The 27598-nt window shown below is 45.2% G+C and overlaps 1 protein-coding gene across 3 annotated transcripts in view; it reads right to left on the bottom strand.

The window, feature by feature from the left end:
* DNAAF9 (dynein axonemal assembly factor 9) overlaps positions 1-27598 on the bottom strand; it is a 137247-nt gene that overhangs the window by 22348 nt on the left and 87301 nt on the right. For all 3 annotated transcript variants that reach the window (XM_059705665.1, XM_059705663.1, XM_059705664.1), the window contains 8 exons: positions 21566-21669; positions 20595-20741; positions 19445-19533; positions 18745-18846; positions 18360-18477; positions 16124-16212; positions 14733-14891; positions 7736-7861 (listed from right to left, as the gene is read on the bottom strand). In XM_059705665.1, the coding sequence (XP_059561648.1) occupies positions 7736-7861; positions 14733-14891; positions 16124-16212; positions 18360-18477; positions 18745-18846; positions 19445-19533; positions 20595-20741; positions 21566-21669 (934 nt within the window). The remainder of the gene's footprint in view (positions 1-7735; positions 7862-14732; positions 14892-16123; positions 16213-18359; positions 18478-18744; positions 18847-19444; positions 19534-20594; positions 20742-21565; positions 21670-27598) is intronic.

Here is a 27598-nt window from a genome sequence, read left to right as displayed (position 1 = left end):
CCAACAGCAGACCAGAGGAGCGCAAGAATCAAGTCAAAGATTCGAAATGCGAAGAAACAAAAAACACCCAACCAGAAAAGCAAAATGAAAATAGAATCCGAAAATACGAAGATAGTGTAAGGAGCCTCTGGGACAGCTTCAAGTGTACCAACATCAGAATTATAGGGGTGCCAGAAGATGAGAGAGAGCAAGATATTGAAAACCTATTTGAAGAAATAATGACAGAAAACTTCCCCCACCTGGTGAAAAAATAGACTTACAGGTCCAGGAAGCGCAGAGAACCCCAAACAAAAGGAATCCAAAGAGGACCACACCAAGACACATCATAATTAAAATGCCAAGAGCAAAAGACAAAGAGAGAATCTTAAAAGCAGCAAGAGAAAGAAACCCAGTTACCTACAAGGGAATACCCATACGACTGTCAGCTGATTTCTCAACAGAAACTTTGCAGGCCAGAAGGGAATGGCAAGAAATATTCAAAGTGATGAATACCAAGAACCTACAACCAAGATTACTTTATCCAGCAAAGCTATCATTCAGAACTGAAGGTCAGATAAAGAGCTTCACAGATAAGGAAAAGCTAAAGGAGTTCATCACCACCAAACCAGTATTATATGACATGCTGAAAGGTATCCTTTAAGAAGAGGAAGAAGAAAAAAAAAGGTAAAGATACAAATTATGAACAACAAATATGCATCTATCAACAAGTGAATCTAAGAATCAAGTGAATAAATAATCTGGTGATCATAATAGAATCAGGGACATAGGAAGGGAATGGACTGACTATTCTTGGGGGGGAAAGGGGTGTGGGAGATGCGAAAAGAGACTGGACAATAATCGTGCACCTATGGATGAGGACAGTGGGTGGGGAGTGAGGGCGGAGGGTGGGGTGGGAGCTGGGAGGATGGGGGAAAAAAAAGAGGAACAAATGTAATAATCTGAACAATAAAGATTCAATTTAAAAAAAAAAAGAGGGGTAAAGCATCAGAGTGCTTGACAAACAGTGCAAAATAAATGCTGGCTCACTCATCCTCCCTACTAAACTGTAATATTAAAGAGTGCCTGGCTTAGGAGTCCTGAACATAGTAGACAAGTTCTGCACCAACAAACATTGAAATAATGCATATACTATTGTGGTTGCTGACCAGCTCTACCTCTGAATAACAAAAACAGTTGTGGTTATAATATACTCCTAAGTTTTATGTAGGTATGGTATCATGCATTTTCTCATGTTCCAACCAAGTACCTGATTTATATAAAATTTTAGTCAATCAATAAATGATACTGATCTAATCTGTCCCAAAACATGTGTCCCAAAATTCTCATGTGTATATTCACAAAAACGCAGAGACCTGGGTTAACTTGTTCCTTGCTGCCTCTTCAATGATTAGAATGGTCCTGGCATACAGCAATCACTCAATAGAAATTCAATGAATGAAACACACTAAAATAAAGACATCAGGCAAATCTCACATAGGTCCATCCTGAATCTAGTCTACCTCCTAGATTAAAGAAGCCATACTAACCCCACTTTACAGAAAGAAAAAGCAAGACTACGATGACCTATTCCCACTTATTTTTTTTTTTTGAGAGAGAAACATTGATTTGTTATTCCACCCATTTGTGCATTCACTGGTTTACTTTTTTTTTTTTTAAATATTTTTATTGATTTTAGAGAGAAAGGAAGGGAGAGGGAGAGACAGATAGAAACATTGATGAGAGAGAAACATCAATTGTCTGCCTCCTGCTTGCCCCCTATTGGGAATCGAGCCCACAACCTGGGCATGTGTCCTGATTGGGAATCGAACCTGCAACCTCTGGGTGCATGGGACAATGCTCAACCAACTGAGCCACACCAGCTAAGGCCACTGGTTGGTCCTGGCATGTGCCCTGACCAGGATCGAACCTGCGACCTTGGCACATCGGGATGATAACCAACTGAGTTACCTGGCTAGGGCTCCCCAGACCTCTCATATCTCTTCCTTGAGCTCTCTCTACCCCACCCTATTAGCTCCTATTCTCCTTAATTTTTTTTTTTCTTCACAGTGCAGAAGAGTATTTCTTTGGGCTAATTTTTCTGAAGTATAACTTCCATCTGTTGTTTCCTTATTATTATCTCTTCCTATCTTTTTTTTTTTTTCAACAGAGAGGAAGGGAGAGGGATAGAGAGTTTGAAACATGATCGGCTGCCTCCTGCACACCCCCTACTGGGGATGCGCCCGCAACCCAGGTACATGCCCTTGACCGGACTCGAACTCGGGACCCTTCAGTCTGCAGGCCGACGCTCTATCCACTGAGCCACACCGGTCAGGGCCCTAACTTTTTTTTTTTTTTATATAGCAAAGGTGGAAATTTATTGAAGGACAAGCACAGACTCCCACGTGGGGAGGGAGAAAGAGTCCCCCCTACCTTTTTTTTTAACAGTAGCATCTATGGTAGTTATCTAGTCCCATGTTAGACCTCCTTCTGCTTTAATTCATCTTTTAAATAAACAAGAAAAAGAAGAGACATGAATGGTAGAAAGACTTGCATGTTGAGTCAGCATGGAAATCCACAGTACAATGGTGATGTTCAGCCTTCATTACAGTAACCTAACCTAAGAAGAAGGAAAACAGAACACCTTGGCTTTTCTATGGGGAGAAGAACCTTGCTCACAGAAAATGGAGAGAATGGTGAATGAGGTATCTGTCTGAATAGGGATCAGACAAGGTGATTAGGGACATAATCTCTAATGTAATTTCTATGAGAAATTTAAAGATACCAAACTTGTGACTCAGATAGGAAGGGAGCTTTTTCAGGTGAAGGTATAAGAATAGATCAATCATTTACCAGGGGATAATAATAATAATAATAAGGACTAGCCAGAAAGACCACATGATTACAGATTTGGGATATATTCCACTAGCCAGTGGTTGGCAAACTGCGGCTTGCGAGCCACAGGCAGCTCTTTGGCCCCTTGAGTGTGGCTCTTCCACAAAATACTGACTTCTGTGCATGGGCCACGAAGTTTCAATCGCACTGTACGTGCGCACCCGCACATGGTATTTTGTGGAAGAGCCACACTCAAGGGGCCAAAGAGCCGCGTGTGGATTGCGAGCCGTGGTTTGCTGATCACGGCACTAGGCTAAAGGGAGAGGAAGTTAAATAGCTCTGAGGAGACAATGTAATGCTTGAAACTCTCCCCACTAAGGAATGATTTCATGATGAAACAGGTAATTCCAGACACTACTGGGGCAGTGTGAACTGTAAAACCCACTCAAAATGGCAATGTGGAAATGTGAATAAAAGGTAATAAACGTATAATACACTTAATTAATAATATCTCTCTGAGGAATCTAGTCTAAGGAAATTCTCTGAAATTTGAGAAGGTTATATGGATAAAGGTGTTCCCACAGTATCCTATCTAATAAAAGAGAAACATGGTAATTGGCATACGACCGCTACCCTTCCCATTGGCTAATCAGCGAGATATGCAAATTAACTGCCAGCCAAGATGGCAGCCGGCAGCCAGGCAGCTTGAAACTAACATGAGGCTTGCTTGCTTTAGTGACGGAGGACTCCAACGTTCCCTGCCTGCCGCTGCAGGCCTCTGAGCTGCAACTCTAAGCAACTATGTAACAAATATAGAAGCTAAACAAAACCCCAGAAACCTGTTTTAGTCCGCCGGGCTTCAGCCAGCAGGATCACAACATTGTAAGCAAAGGCCAGAAACCTACTTTCAGCAGCGGAGGCCTAAGAGCTGGAGCCAAGCCTCAAAGCTAAAGCTGGCCCAGAATAAAAAAAAAAGAAAAAGAAAAAAAGGAACGGTTGGGAGCTTTAGTTACCCGCCAGCCTGAAAACAGCCCTCAGCCCCTCACCCAGACTGGCCAGGCACCCCAGTGGGGACCCCCACCCTGAAGGGTGTGTGACCAGCTGCAAACAGCCATAATCCCCTCACCCAGGCTGGCCAGGCACCCCAGTGGGGACCCCCACCCTGAAGGATGTGTGACCAGCTGCAAACAGCCATAATCCCCTCACCCAGGCTGGCCAGGCACCCCAGTGGGGACCCCCACCCTGATCCAGGACACCCTTCAGGGTAAACCAGCCAGCACCCACCCGTGCACCAGGCCCCTATCCTATATAGTTAAAGGGTAATATGCCTCCCAGCACCAGGATCAGCGGAGCCACGAGGCCCCCCGGCACCGGGATCAGCGTGACAGGGGGCAGCGCCCAAACCCCCTGATCGCCCTGCGGCTCTGTGTGTGACAGTGGGGGGGGGGGGTGTGGCCCTGCTCTGTGTGTGATGGGGTAGAGCCATAACCTCCCCACTGGCCCTGCCCTGAGTGTGACAGTGGCGGCGCCCCAACCCCCGATCGGCCCTGCTCTGTGGGTGATAGAGGGCGGCGCCCCAACCTCCTGATCCGCCCTGCTCTGTGTGTGACAGGGGGCGGTGCCCCAACTCCCCTATCGGCCCTACTCTGTGAGTGACAGGGGGGAGCTCCTCAACCCCCTGATCGGCCCTGCTCTGTGCGTGACAGCGGGGAGCTCCCCAACCCCCTGATGGGCCCTGCTCTGTGCGTGACAGGGGGGAGCTCCCCAACCCCCTGATGGGCCCTGCTCTGTGCGTGACAGGGTACGGAGCCCCAACCCCTCTGATGGGCCCTGCTCTGTGCGTGACAGGGGACAGCGCCCCAACCCCCTGATTGGCCCTGCTCTGTGCATGACACAGTACGGAGCCCCAACCCCCCTGATGGGCCCTGCTCTGTGCGTGACAGGGGGCAGCGCCCCAACCCCCAATTGGCCCTGCTCTGTGCGTGACAGGGGGTGGCGCCGCAACCTCCCCATTGACCCTGCCTTGAGTGTGACAGGGGGCGGTGCCCCAACCCCCCAATCGGCCCTACCCTGAGCGTGACTGAGGGTGGCATCTCAACCTCCCAATCCGCCCTGCTCTGTGCATGACAGGGGGCGGCGCCCCAACTCCCCAATTGACCCTGCTCTGAGCCCGACCAGGGGCTGCACCTAGGGATTGGGCCTGTCCTCTGCCACCCAGGAGCAGGCCTAAGCCAGCAGGTCGTTATCTCCCGAGGGATCCCAGACTGCGAGAGGGCACAGGCCGGGCTGAGGGACCCCCTCGTCCCCGCCGAGTGCACAAATTTTTGTGCACCGGGCCTCTAGTTATTTATAATAGTGAAAAGTTGGAGCCATCCTATGTAACTAACAGTGGTAAAATGATTAAGACAATTATGTTCACCCACATAATGATTATGTAATTAATAAAAATGTAATTACTAGTGTGATACAAGAACATACATATGTTAACATATATGTTTGTTTATAGGTTAACCTAAGAAGAATAATATTATAAAATTATATGTACAATATATCACAACTGTAAAAAAGCATGCAAATAAAAAGATCAGAAAGGGAAGAACAAAGTAGGAGGGATCACAATACCAGATATCAAGCTATATTACAATATATTACAAAGCCACTGTTCTCAAAACTGCCTGGTACTGGCACAAGAACAGACATATAGACCAATGGAACAGAACAGAGAACCCAGAAATCGACCCAAGCCATTATGCTCAATTAATATTTGACAAAGGAGGCAAGAGCATACAATAGAGTCAAGACAGTCTCTTCAATAAATGGTGTTGGGAAAATTGGACAGATACATGCAAAAAAATGAAACTAGACCACCAACTTATACCATAAATGGATAAAGAACTTCAACGTAAGACAGGAAACCATAAAAACACAAAATGGATAAAGGACTTAAATGTAAGACAAGAAACCATAAAAATTTTAGAAGAATCCATAGGCAGCAAGATATCAGACATATGTCGTGGCAATATCTTTACGATACAGTTCCTAGGACAATGGAAACTAAGGAGAAAATAAACAAATGGGACTACATCAAAATAAAAATCTTCTTTAATGGGGGGGATGAGGACACATTTGTAATACCTTAACTAATAATAAAAAAAAAAAGAAAAAAAAATCTTCTGAACAGCAAAAGAAACCATTAACAAAACAACAAGAAAGCCACTGCATGGGAGAACATATTTGCCAATGTTATATCCAATAAGGGCCTAATCTCCAAAATTTATAGGGAACTCATACATCTTAACAAAAGGAAGATGGAAATCCAATAAAAAGATAGGCAAAGGGCTTAAATAGACACTTTTTGAAAGTGGACATACAGAAGGCCAAGAAACATATGAAAACATGCTCAAAGTCACTAAGTCATCTGAGAGATGCAAATCAAAACGTCAATGAGGTATCTGTCAGAATGGCTATCATCAACAAATTGACAAGTGCTGGAGAGGATGTAGAGAAAAAGGAACCCTCGTGTACTGCTGGTGGGAATGCAGACTAGTGCAGCCACTGTGGAAAACAGTATAGTTTCTTTAAAAAATTAAAAATGGAACTCCCATTCAACCCAGTAATCCCACTTCTAGGAATATGTCCGAAGAAATCAGAAAGGACATATGCACCCATATGTTCATAGCAGCACAATTTATAATAGCTAAGATTTAGAAACAGCCTAAGTGCCCATCAGCAGATGAGTGGATTAAAAAACTGTGGTACATCTATACAATGGAATACTACACTGCAGTAAAAAAGAAGGAACTCTTACTATACATAACAGCATGGATGGACATGGACAGCAATATGCTAAGCGAAATAAGCCAGTTGGAGAAAGATAAATATCACATGATCTCACTCATTTGTGGAATATAATGAACAACATAAACCAATGAACAAAAATAATCCAGAGACAGAGAAGCATCGAACAGACTGTCAAACTTTAGAGGAAAGGCAGGGGAGTGGGGTACGAGATCAACCAAAGGACTTGTATGCATGCATATAAGCATAACCAATGGTTACAGACACTAGGGGGTGGTGAGGGCATGTGCTAGGGGTGAGGGAGGCCAGGGAGAGGTCAATGGGGGAAAAAGGAGACATATGTAATACTATATGTAATACTTTAAACAATGAAGAATTAAAAAAGATCAGAAAGGAATTCACAAATATTATAATAGTTACATTGAATTAGTGAGATTATGGACGAATTATTACCCAATTTTCTTTGCTGTTCTTTTTAAAAAATATATATTTTATTGATTTTTTTACAGAGAGGAAGGGAGAGGGATAGAGAGTTAGAAACATTGATCAGCTGCCTCCTGTGTACTCCCTCCTGGGGATGTGCCCGCAACCAAGGTACATGCCCTTGACCGGAATCAAACCTGGGACCCTTTGTCTGCAGGCTGATGCTCTATCCACTGAGCCAAAGCGGTTAGGGCTGCTGTTCTTATATTACTTCCAAAGTTAGAAAAAAAGTTCCCCTGCTAGCAGTGAGAATGAGTGTCATTAACGAGATAAAACGGCTTTCAGATGGCTTCACCATATGAAAAAGTATCTTTGAGAAGCTCCAAGTGCCTTGGGACACAGGCCCCTCCTATGCAGTACAGACAGAAGGAAAGGCTGCCCTGGGCATTTCTTTCTGGGAGATGCTGTCCCAGTTTCACTGCCTCTTCAGCACACAAAAAACAGTGGGGAGAGGCTGCCAGTCCAAAGGGGTCTTCTCAGAACCGGGCACTAATCCAGTAACAACTGAGCATTTATTGTATATAAGGTAGACTGATGTGTTCCAAAAGACAAACACATAAAGATGTGTCTCCTTCTAGTGTGTTGCTTTCTGTACATTAAACACACCATGTCCTGTGGGCTGGAGGTGATCTTAGGAGTGTACCTGTGCTCCATGTAGCAGCTCAGGGGCTCCACACACACTGTGATGGCACCAATGGTGAAGGAAGACTTGACATTTGAGTCTGGATGGGTCTGCAGGGCCTGGACAACATCAATAACATCTGTGTAGCTGAGGAAAAAAAGGAAATGGTTAGTTTACTGATTGGGGTGGCAGAGTGGGGTGGGGGAAAAAGGAGAATGCCGAATGGCTTGAGCAAGAGTGGAAGGAGGACCAAGAGGAGTAGCCGATGATTGGGTTCTTGGAGTCACCCCACTTTATGATTTGGAGCCACTGGAATCCACAGTGTTTCTGCATTCCCAAGTTCCATTAGTCCTCATAACTGTGCAAGAGTGGGTAGCATTCAATCCCCAGACCCCAGGGTAAAGGTAAGTCTTCACAGGTGACTATGGGGCTCTGAGAGTGGGACTTGGTGTTCTTAGGCCTGTTTTCTGATCAAGTTAGGAGCTCCTGCATTGGTCTATTTTTCTTAAAATAGCTCTTTCCTCTCCTACTACCTCACAGAACATGTAGGCAAGAGAGAAAAGGGGGTTCATCAGGTACCTTTCCACGTTGGGAGACATGTGTCAAATACCCTTGCATTTGTATCTCCTGCCTGGAACTCCCTCCAAACTCCAGATGTGCAGAGTCAATTTGACATTTTCACTTAGAACTTAATATGTTCATGACCCAATTCCCCCACACCTGCTCCTCCCAAGGCCTGAAAATCAATTATTCAATGTAATCACTAATTCAATGTAACTATTATAATATTTGTGAATTCCTTTCTGATCTTTTTTAATTCTTCATTGTTTAAAGTATTACATATAGTATTACATATGTCTCCTTTTCCCCCCATTTTTAGAGACCACTCCTTCAGCTGCTGGGCAAAAAGATTTGTCTCTTGACTCCATTTTTTCTCAATCTTATTGGCTGCCTCCTCCAAGCCCCCTACTGGGGATTGAGTCCAAAACCCGGGCATGTGCCCTTGACCGCAAATGAACCCGGGACCTTTCATTCCGCAGGCTGATGCTCTATCCACTGAGCCAAACAAGTTAGGGCCATTTTTTCTCACTCTTCAGAACATAACTAGAATGACATTACTGCTCATATTACCACACTACTACTCGGTCCAAACACTATCATCTCTTGCCTAGATCACCCCCACAGCTATTTCAATGGCCCCCTGCTTCTGGCCTTGCCTCTCTCTAACTGTCTTCAACACAGAAACCAGAGAGATAGTACTAATCTCATTGTGCTAAGCTACTGAGTGAGTTGCTTCCATCCCACTCAATGTGAAAGCCAAAGCTCTTACAATGGCCCAATAGCCCTCTAAGACCTGTCCCCCACACTGCATAAAAGAGTTTCATCTACTATTCCTTCCCTTACCTGAATCAGCAACTTTGGCTTCCTGGCTCTTCCCTGAATATCCCAGGCATACTTCCACCACGCACTCACTGTCCCCTCATGTGACGTGCTTTGCTCAGATGCCTGCAGGGCTTACTCTCACTCTTTTGTGAGGGAGGTGCTCTCTGACTTTATACAGCCTATGTGATAACAGCAACCCCCTCTCTGGCACAACCTTCTCCTGCTCCAATTCTTCTCCAAAGCACTGAACATCAGCTACATACTCTGTATTTTCTTATTTATTTATAGTCTGTCTCTGCAATTAAGATGGAAGGTGGTTGTTGAGTGCTGTAATCTATATGGTGTCTAAAGCAGGGTAGATGAATGAGTGGACATTCAACCCCACCTAGAAACATGGCCACTACAAGAGGGAACCTGCCCTCTTCACTTTGTGGAGAACATTTCCTGACTGGCCCAGCCTATGACTAAAAGGTCAGTTTCAATGGAGGGAAGGCAAAGCTGATGGGCAGGCTTGCTGATCACATGGGCCTGGGTCTTATCCTGGGCCCTTGGGAGGGCAGTTGTGGTGGCTGGCAGGATAGGTACAGCCTGCCTGAGCCATTTTCTGAGTTACTACAAACAACTCATCTGTAAAACGACACTTGGCTCTATCCCAGATTACAATTTTAGCACTCCCCCCCAGGTCTGCCTCAGTCCCTACAAACCAGCAGTGCTTTAGTAAAGAACAGGGTGTGCTAGCTTCTAGAATTCCCCAGTGAGGGCCTGGTAGCCAGAGAGCCTTTAGAGTGAGCCCTCTGATCATCAGCTTTTCTTTTTCTTTCTTTAAACAATTTTTTAAAAATACGTTTTTATTGATTTCAGAGAGGAAGGGAGAAGGAGAAAGAGAAACATCAACGATGAGAGAATCATTGATCAGCTGCCTCCTGCATGCCCCCTACCGGGGATCGAGCCCACAACAACTGAACCGTGACCTCCTGGTTCATAGGTCAATGCTCAACCACCAAACCATATTGGCTGGACTGTAATATGATTTTTTAAAAAGATTTTTAATTGATTTTTAGAGAGAGAAGGAGAACGAGAGAGAAACACTGATGTGAGAGTGAAATATGTATCAGCTACCCCTGCTGGTCTCCTACCAGGATTGAGCCTATAACCCAGGCATGTACCTTGACCAGGAATTGAATTGGCGACCTCCTAGTGCATGGGACAATGCTCAACCAACTGAGCCACACTGGCTGGGCTGCTCACTGACTTTTCATTTTTAATTTTTAGGAGAAAAGAGGAAGGGAGGGTGGGAGCAGGGAGAGACAGAGAGAGAGGAAGAGAGAAGAGAGAAGAGAGAAGGTGATGGGAGGAGAGAGAAGAGGAGAGGAGTCATTCCACTTATTTATGCATTCATTTATTGATTCTTGTATGTGCTCTCACTGGGGATTGAACCCACAACCTTGGTGTATCGGGACGGTGCTTTAACCAACTGAGCTACCCAGTCATGGCTCACTGGCTTTTTTTGAAGGTTTCTCCCCCTGCCTGTGTACAACAATGTGAAGTTCTCTCCACTGGTTCTGCAGTGTCTGAGTGGGCCTAGATGCCAGGAGTGACCCCCACATTGCCCACACTGCCAGGTCCTTACGTACATGTGGTAAGCAGGACTGATGCTTGCACATTGCCTCAAATCTCTTTATGGTCATGTTTAATAGATATAACTCCCATGGTTAAGTGTCCCATCCTTGCTCCTCAGCATGAGCTTTTCCCTGATTCTAAAAGAGTCTTTGGAGCTTTTTAAATTTCCATATTTGGTATGAACCTATAGAGACTCTCCTTTCTTTTTTTAAAAAAATATATTTTTATTGATTTCAGAGAGGAAGGGAAAGGGAGAGAAACATTAATGATGAGAATCACTGATTGGCTGTCTTCTTCACGCCCCCTACTGGGGATAGAGCCTGCAACCTGGGCATGTGCCCTTGACGGGAATTGAACATGAGACCCTTCAGTCTTCAGGCCGGCACTCTATCCACTCAGCCACGCCAGCTAGGGCAAGGCTTCTCATTTCTTGGGTAAAAAAGAACTGAAAAAGATTTACAGCTGTGGCTGGTGTGGCTCAGTGGGTTAGGTATTGTCCCATGCACAGAAAGGTTGCTGATTCGATTCCAGGTCAGGGCACAAGTGGGCTCGAGGCAATGCCGGAGGCAGCTGATGGATGTTTCTCTCTCACTTCTATGTTTCTCTTTCCCTCTCTCCTTCTTCCTTCCTCTCTCTCTAAGAATCAATGAACTATTAAAAAAAAAAAAAGTTTTATAAGCCAGTCCTGCCGATTTTGGTCATTCTAACACAATAGGTTTACCCTTAGAGAGGGTGACTGGGGAATTGTCAGGTTTTCAGAGCATTCCATTAATCTTCATTTATTTGAATGAAAAAGCTTAGAGTGGAAACAGGCCACAGGCTCCTTGGTGAGGCTAGTGCAGTGATGGCGAACCTTTTGAGCTCGGCGTGTCAGCATTTTGAAAAACCCTAACTTAACTCTGGTGCCGTGTCACATATAGAAATTTTTTGATACTTGCAACCATAGTAAAACAAACATGTATATTTTTGATATGTATTTTATATATTTAAATGCAATTTAACAAAGAAAAATCAACCAAAATAATGCGTTCGCCATCACTGGCGCTAGTGCATCTACATGATGCATCTGCGCACTGCAGCCAAGAGCCCCTGTGGCAAGAGAGGAAGCCCTAAGTGTCATTCACTCTACTTACTGAGGGGTCCTACTAGACCAGTGATGGCGAACCTATGACACTCGTGTCAGAGGTGACACGTGAACTCATTTTTTTTGGTTGATTTTTCTTTGTTAAATGGCATTTAAATAAATAAAATAAATATAAAAAATATAAGTCTTTGTTTTACTATGGTTGCAAATATCAAAAAAGCTCTATATGTGACACGGCACCAGAGTTAAGTTAGGGTTTTTCAAAATGTTGACACGCCGAGCTCAAAAGGTTCGCCATCACTGTGCTAGATAGACCCTTCCTCTCTCCCCAGCCCCTGCCTTACAGCAATCACACTGGGCATGGCCTCCACACAGAAGGAGGCCGTCCTCACCACCGAAGGAACAGGCCACTTCAGCTGTCAGACTGCACCCGGCCACTTTGGCTAAACTGCCTGAATGCATGATGAAGGCAATAAATTGGTTCTTCATGTTTGCCTCTTTTTTGTCTGTACTCTCCTTATTAAAAATAACCAAAAACCCAAACAAAACCCTAGCAGGACTTGAACTTTCTTTCCTCTGAAATAACAGATATCCCATTCAAGTGTCCTTTGGGCTCTGTTTTATGTTTGCAATCTAAGCCTAGAATTTGGGAACACGTTTTACATTAATTCAATGTTTAAAAAAATATATGTATTTTTTTTATTGATTTCAGAGAGGAAGGGAGAGGGAGAGATAGAAACATCAATGATGAGAGATAATCATTGATTGGCTGCCTCCTGCACGCCCCCTACTGGGGATTGAGCCTGCAACTTGGGCGTGTGCTCTGACTAGGAATCTAACCGTGACCTCCTGGTTCATCTCAACCACCGAGCCACATCGACTGGGCACATTAATTCAAATTTTTTTTTTAGAGAGATACTTAGTTTTATTTTATTTGTTTATTTTTGAGATACTTCGTTTTAAATGTAGATAATTGAAAGAATGATTTTTATAACCTTCCAAAGTATAAACCAATTCCTTAAAATTAACTTTTAAGGAATTCAGATTTATCCAGTTTTACTTATTTGTGTGTTATATGTATGTAGTTCTATAGAATTCTGTCGTCTGTGTAGGTTCCTATATTCACGACCATAGTCAAGATACTGAACAGCTTCACCGCCATAAGGATCCCTTTTATAACCACACACACCTCCCTTCTGTCCCCCACTCTCATCTCTAACTCCTGACAACCACTGTTCTGTCCTCCATTAAAAATTTTGTAATTTCAAAATACATTAATTTTTACAGTAACAACTAATAGCTCCACTTGATGTCAAGCTCAACACCACTGCCCCCACTGCTGCAGTAAGTCAAATGGAACCAGGCCACTCTAGGGGCAAAATAAAACTCAGCCCCAACCACAGGTTTCCCCCAAAGAATCCTATAAATGAAGAGTAAAGTAACATTAAAGGAATACATTCTCAATTTGAGAAGCCTCTGGGGTTACCCTTCACCAGCAATCTCAATACTGGGCTCGGAGGTCCAGCCCCAAGAAGATGGACATTCACAAAGGAGGCTGCCACAAGTTCCCTGCTGAGCCTCAAGAGAATAGGACCAGCCTGTAAGGACAGTGTCTTCGTGAGAGCCACAGCATTTAGCTGGCATCCTGGCTTGAGTCTGTTAAGAAATCTGAGGTCCCTAGAATCCCAGGGCTGTGTCTGAGAGGACAAGAATGGGCTGGCCATACACTGTCACTGCAGTCCAGAGCAGCCAGCACAGCTGACACTTTTGCAGACTTGCACAATCAGAGACAAGGAATCAACGATGGTCTATGAAGTGACAGAAGATGGAAAATTACCTTAGCTGCACAATGTTAAATTGACAAATTTGACTCCAGGTCCATACCCCAACTGACTCTCAACTCTGACAGGGGCCAATCTATTATTTTGACCATTATAAGCGATGGAAAAAAACAAAAGAAAACAAGTGGTTTCAACTCAGACACTTGCTGTGTGGCTTCCACAACCTCAGCCCACAAAGGGGCTGACAGAAGGGAAGCCCAGGGCAGGGTGAGAACAGGCATGAGGGAGAGGAATGATGCCTGGTGGGGTGCACAGCCTTGCCCATTTCCTGCTCAGGACCACTGACCTGGCTTTCCTCCAACTCTCACCATTATCTGGGCCTATTTACTGGAAACAATCAGCCAATTGCAAATCATTATTATTACAAGCACAAGAACCAGCAGAGCACAAAAGCAGTTTATGAGAACTGCCACAAGAGTCTTTATCACCAACCACAGTGACACCAGTGAAGAGCAGGGCCTGCATTTCGGCACAGTCTCCTCTAAGGGGGTGATAGACCTGCATGGGGCTCCTTCCTGGGTGGCCTTACAAGAGGTCAAGGTAAGCTCCTTGTAGCCAGGGTGCTGGGAGCAGTGGTACACAGTCAAACCTGTCCTCTCAGGGAGCTCCTTGTTCAGCTGGACTAATCAAGCTCTTCACCGACAGTCTCAGGAAACCCTCCTGGACCAGCCATCCTCAGGATGGTGGGGCTGGAGGCTGCAGAGTGTGGGGGCTGTCTCTGCAACTCCATATGAGGGAGGGCTGAAACCGCTGAAGCTCCCTTGCCTAAACAGTGAAGGAAGAGGCTTAGGGATCACTATTGTTATAAGAATTATCAAAGAAACTTACCTAGAAAACCTCCCTAATTCCCACCTTTTGGCGATAGTATGATGTTAAAGTCAAACCTAAAACTTGTGTGCAAGCTACACCAGCTACTCCAGGCCACAGGATGGCAACAGGAGTCCTTCTCATTTAAGGCCTTTCTATGTAGTGCAGACCCTGCTCATACACATGTGGAGTTTGTTCTGTGTCCCAGGTGAGCTACACATTAAGTAACAGCAGTGACAATGCCACCACCCTACCCCACTGTCCCCAGACTCCCAGTGCTCACCCTTGTAACACCACCAACAATCTGGTCTTCTTGCGGATGTAGGCTGACTGGCGGGCAGAGCGGTTCCGCTGGGCCTCCAGGGCACTGGAAAGGTACTTCTGGAAGTGGGCAGCATGAAAACACTCAGAGCTGTCCATGACTTGGCGGTACACCATCCACCTGGAAATGGCAAGTGTGATCTCACTTTGGGTGCCACCTGAAGGCCTGGCCCGGCAGCTCAGTTGTGGATTCAAATGTCAGACATTCTGCCCAGTGAATCCATCGGTACAGGAGAGAGCAATCCTGGCACCACAGAAACAGGCAGAGGGTACTGCCTGGGTTTGGAGCCCCCTATCTCGACACCACTGCCACTGGAGCTTATGACAGGAAACTCCTTGCCACAGGGAAAAAGGCCAATAGGCTTCAGAGCTGAGAAAGACTCCTGACCAGGCAGTCACTTCCTGAAGGACCATTCAATACAATGGCTTCAGTCTGGTGTTCAATAAAATGCTTGCTGAGAATAAGAAATGTGCAGAGTGAAGAATTTAGACTGATTGCAGAACAAAAGCAATGGAAATGAGGGAGAAACTGGTTAACTACTTAGTACTTATATAAGGGAGGTCCAATATCTCCCTCACACCTCTCTAAAACTTGTCTCTCCAGCCTCCACAACCTCCCACCCAAAACTCCCAAACCTCTGGGCCACTGCAGTCTTCTCAATCCCTCCAGCCTCCATCAGGATGCCTTACTTTGAAGTAGACTGACTAGATACTAAATGCCTGGTTCAGTGAGCAAGGGTTGTTGAGTAACCTGCCAGCCAGGTGGAAGTGATGGATGAATGGTTCCCCAGTTTCACCTGAGCCAACATGTCCCAGCTGCACCTGAACTCAGGCAGTCCCAAGTTCTAACCACCCTGGCCCTGAATCACCCTGCGGACAAGGCACCTTCCCAGGCCTTCGCCGGCGCTGGTCCGGCGGTGACAGTGCTCGTCCAGATGCCCAGGGGGTCATTCCCTCACTCTCTCAGGCCTTTGCTCGAATGTCACCTTCTTAGTGAGGTCTCCCCGTTAAAGCTGGCATCCCTGCTCCCACCCCAACCTCCCAGCCCAGGAATCCCCATAGCCTTCTCTGCTTTATTTTCTCCATCGTACTTTTCACTACACGATTTTCCGTATCTGGTTAATTGTCTTCCCACACGAGAATGTAAGCTCCACGAGGGCAGAGATTTTCGTGTCTGTTTTGTTCATTTGTCCTCCACACTTAGAGCAGTGCCTGGCATACAGAAAGTGCTCAGTACAAATGTGTCAAATGAATGGATGAGTGATGACTACTGTGCTGATACCAGTTACACCAAAGGGCAGTACGTGTCCAAGGTTTCCCTTTCCCCAAAGCAAAGGCGGCAGCCATACTAACCTGCCATATTCCTTATGCAGAGTGACCAGAAAAGCACAGAGCTCGCTAGCATGACATCCCGGGAGGCCAGTCACAATGCTGATAATGACCTACGTGAAAGAAAAGCCATGTGGGTTTGTGATGCATTGGGGAGGCAGCACTGTGTGAGAGAACAGGCTGCTGGCGCCAGGTTCTGTGAGTTTGAACTTCAGCACCAGCACTCACTAGCTTTGTGATGACCTTGGGCTAACAATAGAAACTACCTTTCGAGGTAGGTGTGATGATTAGAGTTAATATATGTAAAGTGCTTAGAACATTGTCTGGCACATAGCAAACACTTTTTAAATTTTGTATTAGTATTATAATTTCCATAGAGCACACTGACTAGATCAATTAAAATACAATGGAAAATACTAGGCAGAAAGGAGGTCTGGAACCAAAATGCCATAGGCTCAACTGGCATAGTAACCTCAGCCAAGGAGACCAGTGGCACTGTAGATGTTTTTGTCTGGCTGCCCTGCCCTCCAAGCTGCATAGCCTGAGCTGAGGAAACAAACTGGTGTAGGAAGCATTTTTGAGTCTTTTTTTTTTCTTTGAGGTTTTTTTTTTTTTTTTTTTAACATATATTTTACTCTAATAAAAATGATTAGTGGGGCGAGGTCCTGAGTGCTGCAAGGAGAATACATTGTAGGATGTTAGGCATTAAAAATTGGCTGGGGATGCAGGTGTCAGCTTCTTCCTACAACTCAGCTCAGAGCTGGTTCCACTTCTCTTTGCTCTGCTCAGACTGACCTCTGGGGAGCAAAATGTCCACATGTAGGGTTTTGTGAAATGTTTGCACATTAAAGTTGCCCAGCATGAGGAGCTGAATTCCCTGAAGCAGAGGCTGGTGGTGGCCTTTTGTCCTTTGAATTTTGATGGTGAGAAGAAGACCCAGGCTGGGCTGTCCCAACTTTAATACACAGCCATAAGAAAACAGGGCCCTCTGCAGGCAGACATTGTAAAGCAACTCAAAGAAATTCACTAACAAAGAAGGGTCAAGCAGGGGAGGAAAGGAAACAGTGACATAGTGTGGCAAGGGCCTCTTTAAGTATGTGCTTTATCACAATACACAAGACTCACTTGGACAGGCCTGGTCACAAATAACTTACACTAAAGCTCAGCGCGGTGACACTCACTGGTCAGCAGAGAGATGGCAATGGATCCCTCCTCTTTTTGGGAAGCAGAAGCTCTCCCACCTCCCCTCTGACCAGGCCCCTACTTTGTATCCCTTTCTGCCCCTGTGGGGAGTATTCCATGTAACTCACTTTTTGTTTATCCTCCTCCCATCCAAATTTCCTTTTCTCAGTGCCCAGGCCTCAGCCTCTCAAATCATAGCACACATGCTTATAGCCAGACACCTTCTTATTTTAAGGACAGTCGTATGGCACCTTTTAAAATATTTTTTACTGATTTTTATAGAGAGAGAGAAATATTGTTGTTCCATTTATTTATGCATTCATTGGTTTCTTCTTGTATGTCCCCTGACCGGGGATCAAACCTGCAACCTTGGTGTATCCAGACAACACTAACCAACAAAGTACCCGGCCAGGGCCTATAGCGCCTTTAAACAAAATATAACAAGTAGGCAATATCATTTTAAAACTCTTGCCTAAGGGAAAAACGAGGCTTCTAATTGCTTACTGGTTCTATTTTCTTTTATAGCTGAGCATCTTCTAGATTTTCACAGAAATAAATGCCCTCTTTGAGCATATAAAGACATATGGCTCCAAAGAAATGGTGGGAGGGGTTAAGAGGAAGGGAGTGTGAGTGGGAGCAGATTAAAATCCACTCTGTGATGTTTATACAGTATCATCTTACCTTGGTGATGCCAGCAAGGCCCAACTAACAAGGCCCATCCCATCATTAAGCTCAATGTGTCACCCACTGCCAGGTAAGTCCTTGTCACAACCAGAAAGAGCTGACAGCATGAGAGCACTGAGCAAGAGTTTTAAAAGCCTGGAGAAGGAAGGGGAGGGCCCGGCAGGGTGCCAGAGTTTCAAGCTGCCATAGGCTTGGCTGGGGTTAATGCAGACGCCTGTACACATTGCATAGAGCAGGTTTCATGTGCATCATTACATCAGTGTCCAAAGAGGGGGAGAGGCCTATAAAAGGGACTCCGCCTGAGCTACTCTTGTTAACTGATACAGAAGATCAAGGCCAGGCTATCGGGGTTCTCTTCCCATGAACTCCCAGCAGATTTGGTGAGCTGCTGTACCTTGTCATTTTCTACTCGGTGAGTAGGGCTGATTTCAGTTTGCTGCAGCAGGACAGGGAGATGGGCCCTCATCACAGGCTCCTGACTAACGCTGCTGATGGCGAAATGCTGGAGAAACCTAGAAAAGCAAGAGAATGCTCTTGTGTTAGCATCACCAGCCTGGCCTTACTGTGCCCATCCACATGAGAAGCTCCTTATTTAATTGATGAAAAAGAAACCTTAGAGATTCTCTCTAAAGAATAACATTGGATATGGTGTGTCACTACTAACTTTTATGATCCCTAAGAAGCCATGAAAAAAAAAGCTTAGAAAGGACCAACACTGAGGTTTCTGACATTTCAAAGCCAGAATATGAAACATCTCTAAAGAGAAAATCAGAGCTTACCAGTCCAGCTCTGGGAGTTTGGCGGAGAGCAGCTTTAGAGGACTTCGTTTCTCCCTGGCAGCATGGCTCAGGACATCGAAGAGCTTCTGTGCACTGGAGTGTCTGGAATATCAAAAGCTCACAGATTAGCCCAGCTGGTGTGGCTCAGTGGTTGAGCATCAACCTCTGAACCAGGAGGTCATGGTTCGATTCCCGGTCAGGTTTCAGGCTTAATACCCAGTGTGGGGCATGCAGGAGGCAGCCGATCAATGATTCTCTCTCATCATTGCTGTTTCTCTCTCTCTCTCTCTCTCCTTCTCCCTTCCTCTTTGAAATCAGTAACAATATATTAATCCCTATGATGCACATACTTTACATAACTTGTTCTGATGCGTTCAAGCCAGAGTCCTGTGACAGAGTCAACACTTCCAAAACAAGCATCTTGCTGACTTAAATAAAATGCAACTGGTGTGCCCGCATAGGAAGGCTGGCCTGAAACCCCTGGTAATACAATGGGTTTCTGATTCTTGGTGGATTTCATCTTTCTTGACTTTCATTTCCCCAAGGGCTCTTGCTACCTGCAAGTTGGCAGCACTAAAGTGACTGTGTCGGCCCTTTTAGAAGCCAAGACCCCTGTGTTACATAACGCAAGTCATCCTGCAGAGAGAACAGACATGCACGACTTAGGAAGCAAGCATAAACACTGAAGGCAGCCACTTACAATTTCTTTTGTTCCACAGATAATCCATCTTCCTGGATCACTTTTAAAGACAGCCCTGAGTTAGCCTGCTGTTGCCAGAGGGAGAAGACCTAAACAAAACAGAATTTGAGCAAAGAACACTTGAAACCCAACAACAGGATATGGAACCCGCATGGGGATTTGATAGTTGTTGAAAATCTAGGCTGTCAGTACAGAGACAGACCATCATAACAAACAAGTCTGTTTCAAAAATAGAGACCTGAAGCAATTTTGTTCTGTATTTTTCAAAAGTATAATTTCTTTCTGGGTTCCTCTCCCAGGGATTCTGCTCCTTCAGAGGCCAGGAAGCACAAAAGAAGGTGCTGGATAACAGGTTCTGGCAGAAGTGGCACGTCCTTCCCTGGTGACAGGCCAGACAGAAGGGGTGGTTCAAGCAACTCCTGTCTGGAGGCAGAGGGATGGCTGAAGAGAATCTAAAGGGCTGCTGCCATGTTCCAGGTTGAAAGAAGAAGCACAAGGAGGTAGGAAGGGCCAACAAGCAGTCAGAGGGAGACACAGGCTGGCCTGAGACGCCATCTGCAGCCACGGCCAGTTCTTGTCTCCTCCACGTTCTGCGAATCTGTCCTGAGGGAGAGACACTGTCCTCTCATAAGCTGCTCCAATCACCCCTTTCCAAGGATTTCCACCATCATAAGGCTGGCCATCTGTTTGACTTTGACTATTCTTGGTCTCTAAGTGGGTTGTATAATTCTCAGTGAGCTCCCTCACTCATGCAATCTGTGCTGAGTGCCTATAATAAGCCTGCCAGGTGGGACCATTCACAAGGGCAGGGCTCTGAACCATGGGGAGGGAGAACTTGGGGTGGGGCAGAGAGCTCTAATCCAGTAGGTAGGCCCAAGAATTCAACCAAGTAGCTAAAGGGAAAATAAGTCTAATTAGGATTTAAAGGGACGGGAAGATTTTTCTTAGAAGCTAAAAAGCCTTTTGCTCAGTTCCTTTAAGTTCTCAACTCTTAACGTCAAGGCACCACTCCAGAACCCAAAGGGATTAGAAGCAGTCACCCGACCAGCCTTCCCAACACTCCCTCTCATCACTTCACTGAGATGCTGCCTTACCACCTAAACTGCTAGGGGGAAGAGTAGTAGTTTTGCTCACTAATGATTGATGTTACCTCTGGGTAAAATGCTTGGTAGATCTTTGATTTGGGGAAAAGGGCAATCATCATAAAATTGCTTGAACCATGGAAATGAACTGGGAGATGAGGAAGTAATGAGCTTCTGAAGTGTACCAGAAGGACAGCAACAACACTGGTGGAATCCTAAGAGAAAAAAGAGGGAGCATCAATGAGAAAAGCTATTTGCATGATACCAGCCCTCACGACTACTATCAGACACATAAAATGAATTTTAGTGAAATGATTTTCACATTATGTGATTTTACTGGGGTTCAATAATAGATGTGCTTTCCAATACCCAGTATACAAGATATAGGAAGCACAAAGGTGTTTTTTTCCTAAAAATGTCATCTCAAAATTCATTCTAGGGTACTTTAAAAAAATATATTTTTATTGATTTCAGAGAGGAAGGTAGAGGGAGAGAGAGATAAAAACATCAATGATGAGGGAGAATCACTGATCTGTTGCCTCCTGCACGCCCCTTACGGGGGATCAAGCCTACAACCTGGGCATGTGCCTTGACTGGGAATCAAACTGTGACATCCTGGTTCATAGGTCCATGCTCAACCACTGAGCTATGCCGGCTGGGCAGGAAGCAGCTCTTAGATGGGTGAGCTTTGTGTTCCTGGGTAGGAGGCCATCTGGTAGGGGCCATTGGAAGCCTTCTTCAGCCCACTTTCTCATCCTCTTTGGGATGAGTTAATTACCCATGGGTAGCTGCTGGCCCTCCTGACCCAGAAGCCCCTTGTAGCTAAGCCCTTTACAGAGCAGTAAGGTTGATGAGGCTTAGGGCCCTGAGAGTGGGCATGCCTTTCCATGGTCTCCCTGCCTGCCTGCCTTAAAGGCAGTGCTGATTCCTGACATCCTGACCCATGGTGGTAGAGCGAGGACAAAGAGTTATTTGGTTTTTCTCTCAGAAGTGGAGTATCTTTCTGAACACGAAAGCCACAGACTGGTAAAATACCTACCCCATCATAGAATGAAATGGAATTCATGTGATCCTTGGAAATGATGATGCTTCCATGATGACGGTGAGAAAACAGAAGGCCGCTAGAGAAGAAATACAATTTCCCTGGAAGGAAAACAGAGCTGGTCAGAGCTGGAGGGCTGGATCCTGGGGGCCAGATTCCAATGTCCTTCTTGTAGGTATGAGAGTTGTAACCACAGAACAGTGTCTGTATTGCTTCAGTTATATGTTTTTATTCTGAGCCCTGCACTCTGGAGAAGCCAATGTACCCTCTTAGAGTCTCAGAGATAAATGAGTCATTAGATATAATCTCTGCATGAGAATTAGAAAAAACAAGTGAGTAAGTTATCAGCTGATAGGGAGAGGCAAAATTCACATTTACATACGGGTGTCTTCCAAGGAAACATACTAAAAAAGACTCAGTATGTCTGCTCCATTACTGAGTTTATAGGTGCCCCTTACTCCTATTTTGGCAGAAGCTGGTTCAGCTTTGAAGAGACCACATGCCTCACTTAAGGCCCAAGAAGGAGCACCAGGGTCTCAGTTGAAGGACTAATGAAGGGAGCCTAAGGGCCTGTTTCTAGCAAAGGAAGATTTGAGTTAGGCAATAACTTGGTTCTCAGACTCTGGAGGCCTGATGTTCTGTTATTCACAAAAGCAAAATAGGTGAGATGTGAACAGTGGATGTAGGTTCTTAAGTACAAGGATTCAGATCTAAGGAGAGATGCTGTTTCTGGGATGGCCAAGGTCATTCATAAAGCTCAGTATGGGCTCTATGCGGTAGACCACAGAAAGATGACAAGTGTTAAGGCTGGGCCTGAGCTTACTTTGAGACCCAAATGAAGCACTCAGAATACCCATAAGACCCCTGGGTGAAGTTGTTTTCTGGAGCTGGTCCAAGCTGGATCCTTCTGTTTCTATAACCGCCTTTCTTTCCCTGTTTTCACATATAGAGAAAAGAGAAAGTACTTCTTGGAGTTCAAGGCACAGGCTTAGGAACACTGTCATTTATATCTTATCTTAGTGATGCCTTGAGCTTTAGCTCTAGGAAAGTAGCCTCAAAACTCTGGAAGTTGTAATGATAAGAGCAAAGACCAACGTGAGGAATTTGGAGACTTCAACTTTTTTTTGTTTGCTTGTGTTTTTAAAAAATATATATTTTTATTGATTTCAGAGAGGAAGGGAGAGGGATAGAAACATCAATGATGAGAGAGAATCATTGATTGGCTGCCTGCACACCCCACACTGGGGATTGAGCCTGCAATCCAGCCATATGCTCTGACCAGGAATTGAACTGTGACCTCCTGGTTTATAGGTGGACACTCAACCACTGAGCTACGCCAGCCGGGTGAGTGCGTATGTTTGTGCATGCATGTTAACAGGAATGGGGAGAAGTGGAGAAGATGGAGATAGTTTTTAGGTAAAAGAGGAAAGTTTGGAGCCTGCATATCAACGAAAGAACAAGATGATCAGCCAGAAAGAATTAATGCCAACCTTACCATCTGTGGCAGCAGCTGCCAGAGACTAGCTAGCCCACTTCAAGGCATTCAGGTTCAAGCCCTGTAAGTCTCCCACCTCTAACAAGTAAAGCCTGGCTTCCTTTGCACACAGCCTTGCCCCAGGGCCCTCTTGAGTAGTGGCTACCATGCCCCAGCCTCATCCTGCACCAACGCCAGGGTTCCTCTCTGCTGCTCCTAGACCATTCCCCTCCATGCTGGCACAATACTTTCATTTCCTTCACTGCTCACATCTACTGCCCTCCTAATCAGTCCCCAACATTTCCAACAGCCTCTGAATGTGCTCACAGTCTTCTCTTCCAAAGCCAACACTCCCATTCCTTCTGAGAGATCAGGGGATGGCTCACAACACGTTCTGGCCTCACTGTTCCTCACTCCCAACTCCACAGCAATAAAGCAGCACCCAGAACATCTTAACCCCTGGAATTTTCAGCTTCTATAGCCTACTCTCTGAATTAGCATCCCATTATCCTTTTAGTTATTCTTACTCCAAAAACCTCATCTTCTGATGTCACTGAGCCTTTAAAGCTGCCAGTCCTCCTATTTTCCCCTATTGCTCAGAAATTTCTATGTTTCCTTTCATTCACATCCAAGGCAGATCCCCCAGAAAGGATCTGCTTTTAATCTCTGATTTTACTTTACTACATACCAAGCATGTCATATGCATTATAGTTTTCCATCTTCACATCAATTATAAGAGAAAGAATTCTTACAGGATTGATGGGGAAACTTTAGAGAGATTTCCCCAGAAGTACTTGATGGTGGAGCCAGTATTCAAAGCACAGTTTTGTCTGATGCCAATGCACTTTGGTTCTCTCACCCCCTTTCCCTTCACTTTTGCTCTTCCAAAGACCATGTGTGGCTAATATGATCATGGGCCTTCTCTGCTTCCTCAACCTCAACAAGCCCACAGTCTTCCCAGCAGTCCATCCACTGCTGTTTCCCAACCCCTTCTACCAACTCCCCCAAGACCTTCAACACTCTCTGAACACCACAACCACACCAATTCCTACCACAAGATGTCTACCTACTGCTTACAGAGAAAAGAGAATCAAAAGGCATCAGGAGATAGAAACTGCTCCCCTACCTACTGCTTAGTATCTGTACTCTTCCAGATCCTGGGCAAACCTTCCACCTGCGTACCTCTAATGTGAAGTTTCTCAGAAACAAGTCCAGTACCACTCACTCCTGGACAAACCTCAAAATACCTCCTAAAGCTTCCAGAAAAGAGCAGATATGAGAATTTGCATATTCCAAGTATTCACTGGAAAGATAGGGAAAGAGGTAGACCAGGCAGGTCATCTAGAACAGTGGTTCTCAACCTTCTGGCCCTTTAAATACAGTTCCTCATGTTGTGACCCAACCATAAAATTATTTTCGTCGCTACTTCATAACTGTAATGTTGCTACTGTTATGAATCATAATGTACATATCTGATATGCAGGATGGTCTTAGGTGACCCCTGTGAAAGGGTCGAACGCCCGCCAAAGGGGTCGCGACCCACAGGTTGAGAACTGCTGCTCTAGACTCTGAAGCCTCAAAACAAAATGGAAAAGAGGAAGACAGAAATTCACAAGACAGCGCTAAAAAAGCACTCACTATGGCTCCTGGCCCAGGGCAGAGACTCTGTAAACAAGAACTGGTTTTAGTACTGGTGCAGCTACGCCGCCTCTGGCTCTGGGAGCAGTAGCCTTGTCATTATTCTCAGGGCACACATGAGATAACTGAAGTGACTCACTGGGTGGCCCAATGCCAGTGCCCTGGTTGGTCTCTTAGATCCTAATCCACTTTTTGTAATACCACTCTGGTATCTGCTCTGGCTTCGTGGCTGTCAGACTATGGTCTGAAGGGACATGCCTTTGTAGGGGTTTCTCAGTGACCAGAGTAGCCAACTCCTGATGAGATCTTCCTGGCTCTTTGTCTCGTCCCTGGTGCCCTGGATGGATGGGCCCTGTCATTCCTTCTCCACTCTGTGAATCTGAAACCCAAGTGAGAGAATGTTCCTCCTCACTACCCAGAGGCAGCCGGGGATGCAGCATGGTTCTGCCTTTGATTGACCTCTGCATTCTCAGGAGTCCAACAGAAGAAGGAGGAGCCCTCAGGGCAAACAAAGACACCAAATGCCAATGAAGAATTTGGCTTTTCCTCCTTTGGACAACTGGCTGTACAAATAAAAACCCACTTATGGTCCAACCTGTGTGAAGAGGGAACATTTATCACTGTCAGGGAAATATTATGATGTAATGGCTGAGTAATTTTCATTCTCTGTGTGTGAGAGTGTGTGAAATATACACACATGGTTTAACAAAAAGAGCCCAAACAACAACAAAACCCCAACACCTGTCCTTTTGTGACTTGCTTACTTTTCTCAACATCCAGCCAGGTTATAGGTACAGTACTACACAGTTGTACAGGGGTGGGCACAAGTAGGTTTACAGTTGTTCATATGGAAAATAATACAGTAATTGCCCTAATCGGTTTGGCTCAGTGGATAGAGCGTCGGCCTGCAGACTCAAGGGTCCCAGGTTCGATTCCGGTCAAGGGCATGTACCTTGGTTGCGGGCACATCCCCAGTGGGGAGTGTGTAGGAGGCAGCTGATCGGTGTTTCTCTCTCATTGATGTTTCTAACTCTCTATCCCTCTCCCTTCCTCTCTGTAAAAAATCAATAAAATATATTTTAAAAATACAGTAATTAATAAATAATACAAGAATAAACTCTGTTTCATGTACTCACAACTATAAACCTACTTGTGCCCACCCCTGTATAATTCATTCATGTTCAGCACTGCAGAGAACATTCTCTTTTAAAGTATCCCTCAACAAGGGAACACATGAGATGGTGCAGAATGAAGGCAGCAGAAGGATGACCACTGCCTGGGCCTTCCCATCACAGGAAGGTGAAACTCAGGTTAGCCACCAGAGTTCTCAGAATGTGTCAATGGCCCCACATGTTAATGGGACCAGAGCCCCTGTTCCTCATTGCTGAACAATCTCTGTCCAGCAGAAGAAAACACCCTAAAATCTCTAGAGCACTATAGGGAGCATGAAGGAGCAGCCTGAGTGTCAACCAGCCACTGAGGTCAAGTGATATTAAACAAAGGTGCAAAGGCAACTCAAAAGAGAAAGGAGTCTTTTCAACAAATGGTCCTGGAAAAACTGGATATTGCTGTGTGAAACAATGAACAACCACCCGTACCTTGCACTGGATTTTCTGCTCATTCCCACCAGCAAGGTGGAAGACCTCATACTTCACAGGGATATTAGGTAGAGTACTCAGAAGGATTTTGCCTCAGGAGTGGGGTAAAATTAGCCCTAATTAAATGCTGCTTTGCTTTCTGCCTAACAAAGCTAAAAAGCAAGGCCCAGATGAAAGAACTGGAAGAAAAATACATTAAAACAATCATTAAAACTGTATGCTATATGTTCAAAAAGCTAGAAGACTGAACCATGTTAACTTGAGACATAAAAGATGTAAAAAATATCTAAATCAAACTCCTAGAGGTAAAATGTACCATGTCTGAAAAGATTAATACATTGGATGAGGTAAAGGACATTAGATAACTGTTGAGAGTTTAGCTAAGCTACTCCATAGTACTGCTGCCTCAGCATCCATTTTGTTTAGCCAAGTGGCCTACAGGGCCCTCTAACTGACAATAGCCTCCTTATGCAAGCGCATGCCCTAGATAATAGCCCGCAGAGTCACAAACAAATGTAAGTTCCTGATGTGATTTCCCCACGAGCTCTAGTGATCAAAAGTCTCTCCCCATCTTAGTGCCTCCTCCTGTGCACTTTAGATAAGAACCCTGTGGAGCTTACTAAGAACCCACTCTTTCAAACTTGAATTGGACAAATCTGGCCTTACTCTGGGAATCCCAAAGCACTCCACTCATGGACCCTGTTAAAAGCATGTGCCCAGGTCCTGTCTCTCTCTCTGCCCGCACCCTGCCTTGCCCTCCCTGTGTGGCCCCCAAGGCATGCCCTGTGCTTCCTCCAGGACCTGTGAGTACTGTATTAAACTACTCGCCCTCGCTGGTTTGGCTCAGTGGATAGAGCATCGGCCTGTGGACTGAAGGATCCCGGGTTCGATTTCAGTCAAGGGCACATGCCTGGGTTGTGGGCTCGATCCCCAGTAGGGGGCGTGCAGAAGGCAGCTGATCCATGATTCTCTCTCATCATTGATGTTTCTATCTTTCCCTCTCCCTTCCTCTCAGAAATTAATAAAAATATTTAAAAAAAGAAATACTCTCCATTTCAATTTCTTTCTCGAGCTTTTGTTGAACTTGGCTCACCATCTAGCACCCTGTGCTTCACATAAAAAATATTAATTTAATAAACATAACAACAATGGAGAAGGTTAGTAAATTAAAATACATAAACATAGGAACTATGCAAAATACAACAAAGGAGAAAGCTGATTGAAATAATAGTACAGAGATCAGGGAGCTGTTAGACAACTTCAGGCAGCCAATATATGTAACTGGAACTCCATAGGGGAGGGGACTAAAGAAATAATGGC

This window comes from Myotis daubentonii, chromosome 8 (genome assembly GCF_963259705.1).
Source record: "Myotis daubentonii chromosome 8, mMyoDau2.1, whole genome shotgun sequence".
Lineage (NCBI taxonomy): Eukaryota > Metazoa > Chordata > Mammalia > Chiroptera > Vespertilionidae > Myotis > Myotis daubentonii.
The sequence above is the reverse complement of the archived record's forward strand: the minus strand, read 5'-3'. Positions and strand labels throughout refer to the sequence as shown.